The 16,945-nt window shown below is 44.0% G+C and overlaps 1 protein-coding gene across 1 annotated transcript in view; it reads right to left on the bottom strand.

Moving 5' to 3' along the window:
- The window catches only part of LOC137518156 (macrophage mannose receptor 1-like), a 335,787-nt gene that overhangs the window by 262,092 nt on the left and 56,750 nt on the right, over positions 1-16,945 (bottom strand). Inside the window, exon 9 of the mRNA XM_068235568.1 lies at positions 15,766-15,885. Coding sequence (XP_068091669.1) covers positions 15,766-15,885 — 120 coding nt within the window. The remainder of the gene's footprint in view (positions 1-15,765; positions 15,886-16,945) is intronic.

Raw genomic sequence — 16,945 nt, 5'->3', positions numbered from 1 at the left:
TTATGCATTATGATTTTGCCGTTAAGTTTGGTTTTCCTCTTCTTTCCTTGGGACGTCAGATTGTGGTTACTGCAGTGGATGATTCACCACTGCAGGGCAAACAACCTCTCTCTCACACTCCTGTATTATCATGTCAAATAGGGGCTTTGCACAAAGAACAAATACAATTTTTTGTACTTAAGATGGCTACTTCCACTGTGAACCTTGGTATGCCGTGGCTTCAAAAACATTCCCCTCAGATCGACTGGAGTTCCAGACAATTGTTGAGCTGGTCCTCTTTTTGCCATCATCATTGTATGGAGTATCACAATATGTGCTACCAAGGTTCAAGTGGAGGGGTTGCCTGTTCAGTATTCAGACTTTGCTGATGTTTTCTGTCCCAAGGCGGCAGACAAACTTCCTCCTCATCGAAGTTTTGACTGCCCCATTGAGTTGAGATCAGGTTGTATGCCCCCTAGAGGCCATTTATATAATCTTTCAGGGCCTGAGAAACTTGCCATGCAGGAATACAGTGGGTTGCAAAAGTATTCGGCTCCCTTGAAGTTTTACACATTTTGTCACATTACTGCCACAAACATGAATCAATTTTATTGGAATTCCACGTGCAAGACCAATACAAAGTGGTGTACACGTGGGAAGTGGAACGAAAATCCAAAATGATTCCAAGCATTTTTTACAAATCAATAACTGCAAAGTGGGGTGTGCTTAATTATTTGGCACCCTGAGTCAATACTTTGTAGAACCACCTTTTGCTGCAATTACAGCTGCCAGTCTTTTAGGGTATGTCTCTACCAGCTTTGCACATCTAGAGACTGAAATCCTTGCTCATTCTTCTTTGCAAAACAGCTCCAGCTCAGTCAGATTAGATGGACAGCGTTTGTGAACAGCAGTTTTCAGATCTTGCCACAGATTCTCGATTGGATTTAGATCTGGACTTTGACTGGGCCATTCTAACACATGGATATGTTTCGTTTTAAACCATTCCTTTGTTGCCCTGGCTTTATGTTTAGAGTCATTGTCCTGCTGGAAGGTGAACCTCCGCCCCAGTCTCAAGTCTTTTGCAGTCTCCAAGAGGTTTTCTTCCAAGTTTGCCCTGTATTTGGCTCCATCCATCTTCCCATCAACTCTGCCAGCTTCCCTGTCCCTGCTGAAGAGATGCACCCCCCGAGCATGATGCTGCCACCACCATATTTGACAGTGGGGATGGTGTGTTCAGAGTGATGTGCAGTGTTAGTTTTCCGCCACACATAGCGTTTTGCATTTTGGCCAAAAAGTTCCATTTTGGTTTCATCTGACCAGAGCACCTTCTTCCACATGGTTGCTGTGTCCCCCACATGGCTTGTGGCAAAACTGCAAATGGGACTTCTTATGCTTTTCTGTTAACAATGCCTTTCTTCTTGCCACTCTTCCATAAAGGCCAACTTTGTACAGTGCATGACTAATAGTTGTCCTATGGACAGAGTCTCCCACCTGAGCTGTAGATCTCTGCAGCTTGTCCAGAGTCATCATGGGCCTCTTGACTGCATTTCTGATCAGCGCTCTCCTTGTTCGCCTGTGAGTTTAGGTGGATGGCCTTGTCTTGGTAGGTTTACAGTTGTGCCATACTCCTTCCATTTCTGATTGATCACTTGAACAGTGCTCTGTCGGATGTTCAAGGCCTTGGAAATCTTTTTGTAGCCTAAGCCTGTTTTAAATTTATCAATAACGTGATCCCTGACCTGTCTTGTGTGTTCTTTGGACTTCACGATGTTGTTGCTCCCAATATTCTCTTAGACAACCTCTGAGTCCCTCACAGAGCAGCTGTATTTGTACTGACATTAGATTACACACAGGTGCACTCTATTTAGTTATTAGCACTCATCAGGCAATGTCTATAGGCAACTGACTGCACTCAGATCAAAGGGGGCCGAATAATTATGCACACACCACTTTGCAGTTATTTATTTGTAAAAAATGTTAGGAATCATGTATGATTTTCATTCCACTTCTCATGTGTGCACCACTTTGTGTTGGTCTTTCATGTGGAATTCCAATAAAATTGATTCATGTTTGTGGCAGTAATATGACAAAATGTGGAAAACTTCAAGGGGGCCGAATACTTTTGCAACCCACTGTATATTAAAGAAAACCTGGCCAAAGGTTTCATCCGTCCATCTAGGTCCCCGGCCGGGGCAGGTTTCTTTTGTGAAAATTCGTTATCCTCTCCCTCTGATTGATGACTTGTTCCCTCAGATTACTGATGCAGGTGTCTTCACTAAACTCGATCTCAGAGGGGCATACAACCTGATTCGCATAAGAGAGGGTGACGAGTGGAAGACGGCGTTCAACACACCCGATAGGCACTACGAGTACCTTGTGATGCCCTTCGGGTTGTGCAACGCAACCGCCGTCTTCCAAGAGTTGATTAATGAGGTCTTTAGAGAGGTTCTGGGGCGGTTCGTCCTTGTGTATTTAGATGACATACTCATTTTTTCATCTAATATTTCTGAACACAGGGAGCACGTGAAGTATGTGTTAAGGAAGCTACGACAAAATTCCTTGTATGCTAAACTCGAGAAGTGTCTTTTTGAAGTTTCTGAAGTTCCCTTCCTGGGGTACATAATTTCCACCGCAGGACTCTCTATGGACCCCAAGAAGGTTTCTGCTGTCCTGGAGTGGCCACAACCTTTGGGGTTGAAGGCACTCCAGCGATTCCTTGGCTTTGCTAACTATTACAGAAAGTTTATCTTCTGTGGTGTCACCCCTCACTGAGCTTACCAAAAAGGGGGCAGATACCTACAATTGGTCAGCAGAAGCACAGTCTGCATTTTCATCACTTAAAAAATTGTTCTGCTCCGCCCCCATTTTGAGACATGTGGACATTACTCTCCCTTTCATTGTAGAGGTGGATGCTTCAGAGATCGGGGTTGGGGCTGTATTGTCTCAGCACTCGGTCTGCAGGGCAGGTTGCACCCGTGTGCATTTTTCTCTAGGAAGTTTTCCCCCGCTGAGAGAAATTATGATATTGGGAATCGAGAACTGTTGGCCATCAAACTTGCATTGAGGAATGGCGACATTGGCTAGAGGGGGATGAACATACTATAACAGTCTATACCGATCACAAAAACTTAGAGTATATTGAAGGGGCCAAACGTCTCAGTCCTAGACAAGCCCGTTGGTCTTTGTTTTTTACGAGGTTCAGATTCATTATTACCTACAAACCTGGTAGTAAGAACGTCAAGGCAGACGCATTATCCAGATGTTTTGAGCCCGAGACAATACAGCCCCTGAAAGCATCCTTCCCGAGAAGTTGATTCTTGCTGCTACTGAAACTTGGGAGGATTGGGCTTCTACTCTGAGTCCTTATCAGCAGGAGGTTCCTGAAGGGAAACCGGATGGGGTTCTCTTTGTACCACTACAGTTTCGATTAAAAATTCTTCATGTCTTCCATTCTCATAAGAATGCAGGGCATCCAGGGATTGCCAGAACGCAGGAGCTGCTGGACAGATGTGTTTTGTGGCCATCCATTGTGTCTGATTGTAAGGAGTTTGTCAGAGATTGTTCTGTGTGTGCCAGGAGTAAGCCGTCCAGGCGTGCTCCTGTAGGCACTCTACAGTCACTACCCGTACCTGAACAACCATGGACCCATCTGTCCATGGATTTTGTGGGTGAGCTGCCCAGATCTGAGGGGAAAACAGTCATTTGGGTGGTAGTCGATAGGTTCAGCAAGGTGGCCCATTTCATTCCTTTGGACGGACTCCCCTCTGCTCAAGAACTGGCAGAACTCTTCATTCACCACATTTTCCAGTTGCATGGTATCCCGGAGAATGTGGTGTCAGATAGGGGAGTCCAGTTCGTATCCAAGTTCTGGAGGGCGTTCTGTCATCATCTGGGTATGAACCTGTCATTTTCCTCCGGCTACCACCCACAGACTAATGGGCAAACTGAAAGGGTTAACCAGTCCCTTGAGCAGTTTCTGAGGTGCTATGTGGCAGATGCCCAGTTGGATTGGGTGAAATTTTTGCCGTTTGCAGAGTTTGCACATAATAACTTAAAGAGTATCTCTTCAGGTCTAGCACGCCGAGGAAGGGACTGTCAGTGACTCATAGGGTGGCTTTGTCACGTGCACGCGCGCACAGACAGGACCTTTATGCAGGAAGGAGGCACGTCAGCTGACCTGCCGGTCGGCTGACTTCAGAGGAGACTCTCAGCATTTCCGATTGGCTGATGGGTGTGGGCGTCGCCGAGGGGTCTCCTCCGCTTCTTAAGCCGCTTGGAGTCACTTGCAAACTGTCTGCTGTTGCGAATGCTTCGTGTTAGCACTCAGACCTTAGATAGATCCGGTGTGCTTTGATCCGGGAGGAAACCGGGGATTTCACACAAGACTAGGATTTATTACTATCATTGTTGTTATATTGCTTGATATTCTGTGTTTGACTCTGGCTCTCTTCTGACTTCGCTTTTGCTTAATGATTCTGTGCTTTAGCCCATCTGATCCTGTTGCTGACTCTGCCTGAAATATCTCTATCCTTTTGCCTGTCGATTTTGTACTGTATCTTCCAGTCTGTTGCTGAACCGATCTGTCTGACCACTCCACTCACCAGTGAGCCCTTGTCACTGGTGAGGTTCATTACTGATAGTACCCACCAGCTCCTCTGGTGAGGTTCTGCCAAAACTGATCAGTATTACTGCTGCACCAAGCACTGTACACTTGCAATTACCTTGTTAGCTATACTTGCATTATTGGTGATTCTGCAGATCACCCTATAATCAGGTATAGTGTCTGAGTTATTGGGGATACTGCAGATCACACAATAACCAGACTCCTGTTTTGCTACACCGATCATTACAAGCAGCAATTTAAATATTCCCCTTGAAAATCAACATGTGAATTTTGATTGGCTATTATAGGCTCCACCCACTTCCCTGAATATTAATCTCAGTCACCTAGTGACCATCTGGGCAAAGTTTGAGAACCCTGCCATTAACAGTGTAAGAATGGCTGCAGTTTATATTTTCCCAGTGAAATTTGGTTTTGGTTCCGCCCACTTTTTGTAACCTGGACACACAGTCACTCAATGACCAATTTTGTAAGCTTTGGGGTCCTTGGCATCGATAATTTGTACTTTCCCATGAAATGAAACAAATCTGATTGACTGTTTGTGGCTCTGTCCCCTTTTCTGAATTTGAACCCCAGTGACCCAATGACCAACTGTACCAGGTTTGAGGCTTGTGCCATTAACAATGCAAGAATGGCAGCAATTTTAATATTCTCCTTGAAAAGCGATATGTGATTTTTGATTGGCATTTTTAGGCTCCACCCACTTTTCTGAATATTAATCCCAGTCACCCAGTAACTAGCTGTGCAAAGTTTGAGAACCCTGCCATTAACAGTTAAGAAAGGCTGCAGTTTACAATTTCCCAGAAAAATCTGTTTTTGACTCCACCCAGTTTTTGTAACCTTGACACACAGTCACTCAATTATCAAGTTTGTGAGCTTCTGGGTTCCTGGCATCAAAATTCTGCTAATGGAAGCAGTTTTTCCTTCCATGCCAATGTCAGCATACTACGGGGTTAGTCCCGCCCTGTAACCCCTCCAGGACCTGTCTCTATAAATTTCAGACACTCCCACTAGTAGTTGCTTTTTTTCTCTCGTCCTCCTCCAGGACCGTTACTACTAAGACTTATATTAGTTTGTTAATTTATTTTTTTCGTCTCTTTATTCTTTTTTTTGCCCCACCTGCTGCTCTCTTGGCAGCCATCCACGCAGCTCCTCACTGCGTGAAGTCCCCGCTGTTCCACCTTAAACAGGTGTAGGCGCTGGGAGGGCCCCCTCTTTCTTGGCTGGTCTTTCTGGGGGCATAGGTTTTTTTTTTTTTGTCCGCGCTGTAAACCAGCGCTGTTACGAGTAGGCAGCCGCAGTAACGCCGGAGTAACGCTCTGCGTTCCACGTTGGTGCGCAGGGTGATTTCCGGGAGGAAGTGACGTCATCGGCGCACTTCCGGGTTTCGCTGGACGCTGGAGATTCAAATAGCCAGCGTCTCAGCGTGCAAAGGGCAGACCTTGGCGGAGGCACAGGGTGCATGGTGCCTGGCAACTACTCTTCTTGGAGCAGGTAAGCAGCACACAGAGGCGGCAAACTAGTGAGTGTTGGCTGCTATGGTGCTGTAGATTTATATTTACTTACTTGTGGTTACTTTTAGGTCTCATTAGGACCTTTTATCCTGCCGGATTGACTGTGCTAGATTAGCACTCATCAAGATTTTTTTCAGGTGTGTTGATTATTGCAATATTGTGTCAAACAGGTTACTGCACTTGTCTTACCATTATAAAGTCTCAAATGCTTATCTTTGCAGACTACTCTGCATTCAGAGACATGGAATCGCAAGCTGCTGCCTACGAAACAGATCAGCCAGATAATGATAGGTGGGGCACGATTAGGTAATCTTCTTTAAATAAAAAGATTTTTTTTTTACTTTTGAGGTATTTTTTAACACTAACAGAAAATTTTTATTTTCTGTTTATTCCCTATGCAGTTCCTCCCAACCTGAAGAAAATCCGTCTGCATTAAAGCGCGGATCCTCTTCAAAATCGAGCAAGGCTCGGTCAGACAAAACTTCTAAAGATCAAGATAAAGATCATAGAAGACCAAAGAAATGTTGGGCTTGTGGCAAGGACTGTATGCCGGGAAAATTAGTCTGCTCGGAATGTTTCTATTCTATTCCGGTTGAAGACGAACCCTCAGGGGAATTTAAGAGTCTGGTGAAAGAGATCGTGCAGCAATCTCTAGCCGAGCATGCCCATACTTCCGCATCACATACACGTGATTCAGATCCTGACCAACCTGCAGATGATGAAAGTTTGGGCGTAGGATTTGATTTCTCTTTGGTCACACCCTTTATTAAATCTATCAGGGAGGCCTTACAATGGGAAGAGGAAGAGGAACCACAGTCTAAAAGACGTCGCTTCTTTCCGCACCTTAAAAAGAAACCCTTACCTTTCCCAGTTATGGAAGAGGTTACAGAAATAATTCAAGACGAATGGTCCAAACCAGAAAGGAAGGTGTCTATGTCAAACCGTTTTTCAAAGTTGTACCCAATGGAAGGAGAGATTATAACTCAGCTGGACAGCCCACCTGCGGTGGATGCTTCAATTATCAGACTTGCCAAACATGTAACGCTACCTCTTGAGGATGTAGTATCCTTCAAGGAGCCCTTAGAGAGGAAAGTGGATACCGATCTTAAACGAGCATATATTTCTATGGGATCTGTATGTAAGCCCGCTATTGCTTTAACTTCCGTCTCTCGTGCTCTGAGAGTATGGACGGAGAATCTAGAAGAAGCTATCCGGAATAATGTAGATAGAAAAACTCTTATCAAGGCACTAGATGAGTTCAAATTAACCGCAGATTATGTGGGCGAGGCTGCCATTGACATAATTAGAGTGGCAACACGGGCAGTGTTACATACCGTTACGGCTAAACGTGCTATGTGGCTCCGTTCCTGGGCAGCAGACACGAACTCCAAAACTGCATGGTGCAAGATTCCATATGATGGGAAGAACCTGTTTGGCCCCAAAATGGACACTGCCATTTCAAGGGTCAGTGGGGGAAAATCAGGGCTCCTCCCTCAGGAGAGACGACAGAAAAGAACTCGACCCATTGACAGGAGATCCTACCAGAATAAGTTTAGAGATTATAGGTCCAATAAAAGTTCGCAGTCCTTTCGTAGGAATTGGCAGGGTACACAAGCAACCCTGTCAAAGTTCAACAAGCAGAAAGGAGCCACTACTAACACACAGCCCACAAAGTCCTTCTGATGCGGGGCTTGCCCACAGGGAGCCAGTAGGGGGACGACTCCAGAAATTTACAGATCTGTGGGCGAAAAGCATAAAGGACCCTTGGGTCATAAGCACTCTGTCATGGGGTCATCACTGGACTTTCAAGGAAAATCCCTCCTTACCACAATTCGTTCCAACAGCTCTTCCAAGATCGCCACAAAAGCTCGACATATTGAACCAATATATACAGGAACTACTGGACAAGAAGGCAATAGTGGAGGTGGAGCAAGAACAAAGATTTCAGGGCCTCTACTCCCCGTTATTCTTGGTGACAAAGAAATCAGGGCAGCTACGTCCAGTTTTAGACCTCCGTGTTCTAAACGAGCACATACAACAAGAAAAATTCAAGATGGAATCACTGCAGACAATTATCCCAACAATCGGATTAAACGATTGGATGTTAGCAATAGACTTGGCGGATGCATACCTGCACATACCCATACACAGAAAACTTCAGCAGTATCTCAGATTTGCGTTAGGGCAGAGACACTTCCAATTCACAGTTCTACCATTCGGCATATGCACTGCCCCAAGAACATTCACCAAGGTTTTGATCACGATTATTGCCTTACTCAGATGTCAGGGTCTCCACGTCCACCATTACTTAGACGACATCCTGCTGGTAGCATCATCGAAAGCAATTCTTTTGCAACACAAACAGATACTGTTGGAGACTTTGCATGTATTCGGGTGGCTTGTGAACTGGCAGAAAAGCAAACTCAAACCGACCCAGAAAATTGTGTTTCTGGGGGCAGAGATAGACACAACAGCAAATGCGGTCAGCTTACCCGAGGACAAGATAGGAACCATTATGATGAGAGTGCTACAGTTACAAGAAACTCCCCACATATCAGCAAGACAATGCCTAGCGCTCTTGGGATCATTTTCTGCCACAATACCAATGGTGAAATGGGCACGATGGAACATGCGAGCCTTCCAGAAGGGATTCCTGGATCAGTGGGAAGGCACAGACTACCAACAGCAGATCAATATCCTTCCCAGGATGTGAAACGAGCTAGTCTGGTGGAGCAACAGAAAGAATCTCCTCAACCATCACAATATAATACCTTCACCACCGATCACAATTACTACGGATGCAAGTCGGTGGGGATGGGGAGCACACCTACACACCAGCTTTGCACAGGGCAGATGGGAGAGAGATCCAGAGGATACCCCAGCGAACGTTTTAGAGATGAGAGCAGCGTTCAAGGCTTTGACACACTTTTCCTCTCATATCAGGCACAGAGGAGTCTTGCTAAGAATGGACAACACAACAGCGGTGGCATATCTCCAGAACCAGGGAGGCACACGAAGTCGCACACTCCTGAAAGAATCAGAACCGATTATAGCCTGGGCGCAGAACAACTTGCAATATCTTCGAGCATTACATATTCCAGGTGTGAGAAACCACATAGCAGACTCTCTGAGCCGCCAATGGATCGATCACAACGAATGGAGCCTCAACCAAGAAGTGTTCCAAAGTGTCTGCAAAACATGGGGAGATCCGGAGATAGATCTTATGGCGACACCGAAGAATTCCAAGTGCACGACATTCTTTTCGAGGTACAAGTACCAGCAGGCGGAGGGTTGGGACGCAATGTCACTCCCATGGAACTTCGAAGTTGCATATATCTTCCCTCCAATCCCGATGATCTACAGAGTACTAAGGAAGATCCAGCAAGAAGCAGCCATAGTCTTGGCGATTCTTCCATACTGGCCTCGGAGGCCATGGTTTCCCCTGCTGCAGAAATTAATGTCAGCCCCTCCCATCCCATTACCCAATCGACCAGATCTGCTCTCACAGAACAAGATTTTCCATCCACATCCAGAGCTCCTCAGTTTGATGGCATGGAGACTGAGAGGAGGAAATTAACAGATTTGGGATGCTGTACGGAGGTGATAGAAACCTTACTCAAGGCAAGAAAGGGTACGACTAACTCATCCTACCACAGAACATGGAATAAGTTTATTAACTTCATTGAGGAGAGAAGAATACAGATGGAGGAGGTCCAAGTAACCACTATCTTAGCTTTTCTACAAAAAGGAGTGGAGCTGGGACTTAGTTTAAGTACCATCAAGACACAGATATCTGCTTTATCAGCTCTTACTTTTAAGAAATGGGCCATGGAACCATTAGTAGTCCAATACATACAAGCAGTAACTAAGATAAGACCTCCAAGAAGAAACTGGTACTCACAATGGGACTTACCTTTAGTCCTCCAAGCTCTTACAAGAGCTCCTTTTGAACCCGTGGGAGAATGTTCTATAGTTAACCTAACATTAAAAATTGTATTCCTGACAGCAGTCACCTCCGCTAGACGTGTGTCAGAATTACAGGCTCTCAGCTGTGATCATCCGTTCGTTCAATTTTTTCCAGACAGGGTCTCACTCCGTCCAGTAGATGAGTTTATTCCTAAGGTAGCAAGAACGTACCACTTTAATCAAGAATGGAATCTACCAGCTTTCACTGACGACACCTCAGATTTACCAAACAGTCTTAATATACCAGAAATACTGGAAAGATACATTCAAGAAACTAAGGGCTTTCGCAAGACAAGGAGACTATTCGTAATCCCTGCTGGATACAGGAGAGGCCAGGCGGCCACAACAAAAACGATAGCAACATGGCTGGTGAGGACTATCAGGATGGCCTACGGAATAATGGGCAGATCACCGCCTCAGGAGATCTCAGCTCATTCCACAAGGTCGATCTCAGCATCATGGGCAGCGCTAGTGAAGGTTTCACCAGAGACGATATGCCGGGCTGCCAATTGGTCATCACTCAACACATTCATTACTCATTATAAAGTTGATCCAGGATTATTATCCACAGTTCAATTTGGAAAGGAAGTGTTGTCTGCAGTGAAGACAACTATAGCCTAATTAACTTGTTTTTTTTAAAAAAATGTTGGTAAAACCATACGTTATGACTACTGCAATATTATTTTCTGTGACTAGGAGTTGAATAAATTACCTTATGCAGCAAAAGTACTCCCTCCCTTAAGTTTGTGTATAGTTAAATCCCCGTAGTATGCTGACATTGGCATGGAAGGAATACGGAAAATTGTATACTCACCTTCGGTAATTTTCCTTTCCTTCCAATGACCATGTCAGCATACGGAGGGCCCACCCATTACTTAGGTCATATTGTAGGACTAATAAAAAAAGCAACTACTAGTGGGAGTGTCTGAAATTTATAGAGACAGGTCCTGGAGGGGTTACAGGGCGGGACTAACCCCGTAGTATGCTGACATGGTCATTGGAAGGAAAGGAAAATTACCGAAGGTGAGTATACAATTTTCCGTAATCCAGCAAAGAAGTCTGATTGGCTGTGTTTGCCCCGCCCCTTTACTGAATTTGAACCCCAGACACTTAATGACCGACTGTAGCAGGTTTGAGGCCTCTGCCATTAACAGTGTAAGAATGGCTGCAGTTTCAATATTCCCCTTGAAAATCAATAGGTGAATTTTGATTGGCTCTTGTAGGCTCCACCTACCTTTCCAAATATTAATCCCAGTCACCCAGTGACCAACTGTGTAAAGTTCGAGAACCCTGCCATTAACAGTGTAAGAAAAGCTGCAGTTTGTATTTTCCAATGTAAAAAGTTAGTTGTTTTTGGCTCTGCCCACTATTTCTAACCTTAACATACAGTCACTAAATTACCAAGTTTATGAGCTCTGGGGTCCTTGGCAGGCATGGTCGGAATAGCCAATTTCCGATTCCGTGGTAATTCCGCATACCGCCACTACCGAAATTCCGCTACCGTTTCATTCCGAGTGAATTCCTGAGCCGTTCCGCGGAATTCCAAGATACACGGAATTCCGTCAGAAAATTTTAAAATCTCTCTCTCTCTCTCTCTCTCTCTCTCTCTCTCTCTCTCTCTCTCTCTCTCTCTCTCTCTCTCTCTCTCTCTCTCTCTCTCTCTCTCTCTCTCTCTCTCTCTCTCTCTCTCTCTCTCTCTCTCTCTCTCTCTCTCTCTCTCTCTCTCTCTCTCTCTCTCTCTCTCATCCTCCTCTATCATCCAGTAGGAATTGCAGATTTTCAAAACAGCTTATATACCATAGCTGGGATTTGAACCCAGGATGCAGTGTGTAGTAGGTATCTGTCTTAACCTCTAGAACATGAACCACACTACATGGTAAAGCTATCCTAGCATAAACCATACTACCATTATGATCAATGCAATAGAAAAAGTAGTATGATTAAGGATCGGTACTTTTTGAAAAGCATGCTTATATACCATAGCTGGGATTTGAACCCAGGATGCAGTGTGTAGTAGCTAGTAGGTATCTGTCTTAACCTCTAGACCATGAACCACACTACATGGTAAAGCTATCCTAGCATAAACCATACTACCATTATGATCAATGCAATAGAAAAAGTAGTATGATTAAGGATCGGTACTTTTTGAAAAGCATGCTTATATACCATAGCTGGGATTTGAACCCAGTATGCAGTGTGTAGTAGCTAGTAGGTATCTGTCTTAACCTCTAGACCATGAACCACACTACATGGTAAAGCTGTCCTAGCATAAACCATACTACCATTATGATCAATTCAATAGAAAAAGTAGCATGATTAAGGATTGGTAATTTTTGAAAAGCATTGCAGAGTTGAAAATCTGCAATTCCCTACTGGATGATATGAGAGAGAGAGAGAGAGAGAGAGAGAGAATGAATTTTGATGTGATTCCGGAAAATTCCGTCGGAATTATAAATTTCCGTGGAATTCCGTTCCGACTAACAAAATCGGAATTATTAATTCCGACCGGAATCTCGGAATTAATAATTCCACGGAATTTTTCGACCATGCCTGGTCCTTGGCATGAATAAGTTGCATTTTACCATTGAAATTAAACAAATCTGATTGGCTGTATTTGGCCCACTCCCTTCAGAATTTAACCCCCAGTCTCCCAGTGACTGACTGTACCAGATTTGAGGCCTCTGCCATAGAGTGTATGAATGGCAGCAATGTAAATATTTCTCTTGAAAATCCAAAGGGGAATTTTGATTGGCTGCTGTAGGCTCCACCCACTTTCCTGAATATTAGTCCCAGTCACTGAGTGGCAAACTCTGTCACGTTTGTGAACCCTGCCAATAAGAGAATGGCTGAAATCAATCTAACAAATCTGATTGGCAGTGGCTCCACCCCTTTAGTGAATTTGGACCCCAGTCACCCAATGACTGACTGTATCAGGTTTGAGGCCTCTGCCATTAAAAGTGTAAGAATGGTAGCAATGTAAATATTCCCCCTGAAAATCAAGAGGTCAATTTTGATTGGCTGTTGTAGGCTCCACCCACATTTCTGAATATTCATCCCAGTCACCCAGTGGCTTATTGTGTAAAGTTTGAGAACCATGCTTGTTAAAAATTTAGTTGTTGGCACTGGCCACTTTTTCTAACCTTGACATACAGTCACTCAGTTATCAAGTTTATCAGCTTTGGGGTCCTTGGTATCAATACTTTGTATATTCCCATTGAAAAATAAACAAATATGGCTGTTTGTGGCCCCGCCCCCTTTCTGAATTTGAACCCTAATCACCCAATGACTGACTGTATCAGGTTTGAGGCATTTGCTGTTAACAGTATAGGAGAATGGTAGCAGCTTAAATATTGCCTTTGAAAATCAAAAGGTGAATTTTTATTGCCTGTTGTAGGCTCCACCCACCTTCCAAAATCTTAAAGAGAACCAGAGAGGAATGTTGTTAAAAATAGAACAGGCTTTTATACATACCTGGGGCTTCTTCCAGCCCCATAAGCCTGGATCGCTCCCACGCCACCATCCTCCGCTTCCTGTATCGGCAGTACCGGGTCCCGTCACTTCCGGCGGACGCGGCCAATAGTCCGCATCACAGGGGCTCCCTCCATACCCGTATGCATGAGGCTGCGCAGTAGGCAGTCTCATGCGTACGTATATGGAGGGAGCCCCGTGTGATGCGGACAATTGGCCGCATCTGCCGGCCGACTGGCCGACTCGCGGCAATGACGGGACCCGGTACCGGCGGATCCAGGCAGCAGAGGACGGCGGCGTAGGAGCGATCCGTGCGTATGGGGCTGGAGGAAGCCCCAGGTATGTATAAAAGCTCCCCCCCAACGTCTCTGGTTCCCTTTAATCTCATTTACCCAGTGACCAACTGTGCAAAGTTTGAGAGCCCTGCCATTAACAGTGTAAGAATGGCTGCAGTTTATATTTTCCAGTGAAATTTGTTTTTAGCTCCGCCCACTTTTTCTAACCTTGACACACAGTTACCCAGTGACCAAGTTTGTGAGCTTTCAGGTTCCAGGCATCAAAAATGTGTGAATGGAAGCAGTTTATCCACCAAGGAAATCTGATTGGCTGTAGGTGGCCCCGCCCTTTTAGTGAATTTGGACCCCAGTCACCCAATGACCAACTGTAGCAAGTTTGAAGCCTCTGTCATTAAAGAGACTCTGTAACAAATTTTTCAGCCTTAGTTCTTCTATCCTATAAGTTCCTATGCCTGTTCTAATGTTCTCTGGCTTACTGCAGCCTTTCCTAATTGCACTGTCTCTGTAATAAATCTTATCTCCTTTCCTCTGTCGTGTCTGTTGGGCTAAGGCTTGAATGTGTGGAATGTGCAGGGCTGCTTGTGATTGGATAGAAGCGATACACACCCTCTGCAGGCCCCCTGCACACTCTGTATGACTCACACACTCTGTTTATGTCAGCCTATCACAAGCTGGTTAGTTTGTTTGTAAACACTGCCTAAAACTGTTAATTACAAGCCAGGATTGCAGCAGAGAGTGGCAGAAACAGCACAGAGGGGCCCAGGAGAAAATACAGAATAGAATGGTATGCTTTTTAGTGTAAGAATATTAGAGTACAGATTCTCTTTAACAGTGTAAGAATGGCAGCAGTTTAAATATTCCCCTTTAAAATCAATAGGTGAATTTTGATTGGCTGTTGTAGGCTCCACCCACTTTCTTGAATCTTAATCGCATTCACCCAGTGACCAAGTGTGCCAAGTTTGAGAACCCTGCGATTAACAGTCTAAGAATGGCTGCAGTTTACATTTTCCCATTTAAAATGAATGGCTGAAATTGGCTGTGTTATGCTCCTCCCACTTTTCCTGGATTCGTAACCTCGGTCACCAAGTGACCAACTGTGCCATGTGTGGGGACGCTGGCTTGAATACTGCGAGAATGGCAGCCTTTTACATTTTTTTCCATTGACTTGAATGGGTGAAATCTGATTTGCTGCTTGTAGCTCCGCCCACGTGTGCAGGAGGGCCGCGAGACCCCCAGAACATATCATCCCAGGTAGTAAGGGATCTGCATACCAACTTTCGTTCAAATCGGTCAAGCCGTTTTCGAATGATCGCAGCACATACATACATACATACATACATACATACATACGATTTTATATATATAGATAACTAATGTAACTTAATGACAGAATGTTTGTTTAGGCTGAAGTTCCCCTTTAACTTCTAGCTATATTACCCTAATTCAAACAAACCTTTTAACATTATTTTTATTATCGTTAGATGTATTTTCTATTTTACAAAATAATGATGTGTTTACACAGTACCAAGGCTACATAGAACTTGCCTGGGCTTCATTTATTATTTCCTTTTTCATTGTTAGAATTAATTATCCAGGATTATAAATAACACTAGCTATGCAATCATTGAAGTAAAATTGCAGAGTAATTCTCCCAGGTAACTAATTATATAACATAAGACTAGAACATTGGCTTGATAAACACTTTCGACAGCAAGGAACGGATAAGAAATTCAATAGGTCATCATTACTCTGTATGGGAGCTAATAACATGTAGCAGCAGATAAAAGTGAGTCATTTCAATCTTTAATCCTAGTTTTGTATCTCAAAAGAAAAATATGAAACTTCAGAAAATTCCTATGACTATAAATACATTTTTTTTTATCTTATAATTTTGTGTTCAGTTTTATTTTACAGGTAGTACCTTACTACAGCCCTCCTCATCTTCAATACTGGGCCCCATTTCATGGTCTATCGGCAATGGTTTTCTCTTGCACAGAAAAGGAAACGTCCTCTCGCACATCGTATCTGCCCAGCGGCCGTCCTAAGTATGGAGGAAAAAATACATTAAATCTAAATACTGTACTATATAATGTGTCTGTATTCCATAAAGGGAACCTGAACAGTGAAAATAAATGGAATCTGAACTTACCTGGGGCTTCCTCCAGAACCTTATTCCGCCTCCCCTTGTCCCCCCCCCCATAGCCCGCAAGGTCCATCGGTGTCCTCTGGGTCCCCTCCGTGGTCTTGCTGGTGGCTCCGTTAACCCGGTGTCTTTGGCTGAAGTCGCACATGTCACACTACTGTTGCACATGCAGCAGAAGTGTTTGAAACACACACCTGAAACAAGCATACAGCTAATCTTGATAGATCTGACAATAATGCTTGTTCAGGGTCTGTGGCTGAAAGTATTAGAGGCAGAGAATCAGCAGGACAGCCAGTAGGGATGCTCATTCAGATTCCGCGGAAATGCAATTTCCAGAAATTCCGATCGGAAATTGTATTTCCGCATCGGAATGCGGAAATCGGTAATACAAGTGCGGTAGGTGGATTTTAATCGCGGAAATTTCATCCGACTTTAACATCGATTTTCTCAAAAACGATAAGGTCTTTTTGAAAAAAATTTTTGCATCTTGTTCACAAGGTTCAGTTTAATAAACCCTGAACATTTGTTATTTCTAAATTTTCTAGGACTTATGGGGGGCTTTGCTATTAACCGCTAAAGATGGCGGATTTTTACTGTAATGTAAAATGCAGAAAATCTGCATTATCCAATATGCGGTAATTTTAAGCCAATCAGAAGACTCAGAATGAATAAACCAATCAGAGAATGGGGATTTAGGCGGAAATTTCCACATTCTCTGATTGGCTTATTCATTCTGAGTCTTCTGATTGGCTTAAAATTACCGCATATCGGATAATGCGGATTTTCTGCATTTTACATTACAGTAAAAATCCGCCGATTTTAGCGGTTAATAGCAAAGCCCCCGTAAGTCCTAAAAACACCAAATTTTCAGGGTTTATTAAAGAGAATCTTGTGAACAAGATGAAAAAAAGTTTTCAAACAGACCTTATAGTTTTTGAGAAAATCGATGTTAAAGTCG

Source organism: Hyperolius riggenbachi, chromosome 5 (genome assembly GCF_040937935.1).
Source record: "Hyperolius riggenbachi isolate aHypRig1 chromosome 5, aHypRig1.pri, whole genome shotgun sequence".
Taxonomy (NCBI): domain Eukaryota; kingdom Metazoa; phylum Chordata; class Amphibia; order Anura; family Hyperoliidae; genus Hyperolius; species Hyperolius riggenbachi.
The sequence above is the reverse complement of the archived record's forward strand: the minus strand, read 5'-3'. Positions and strand labels throughout refer to the sequence as shown.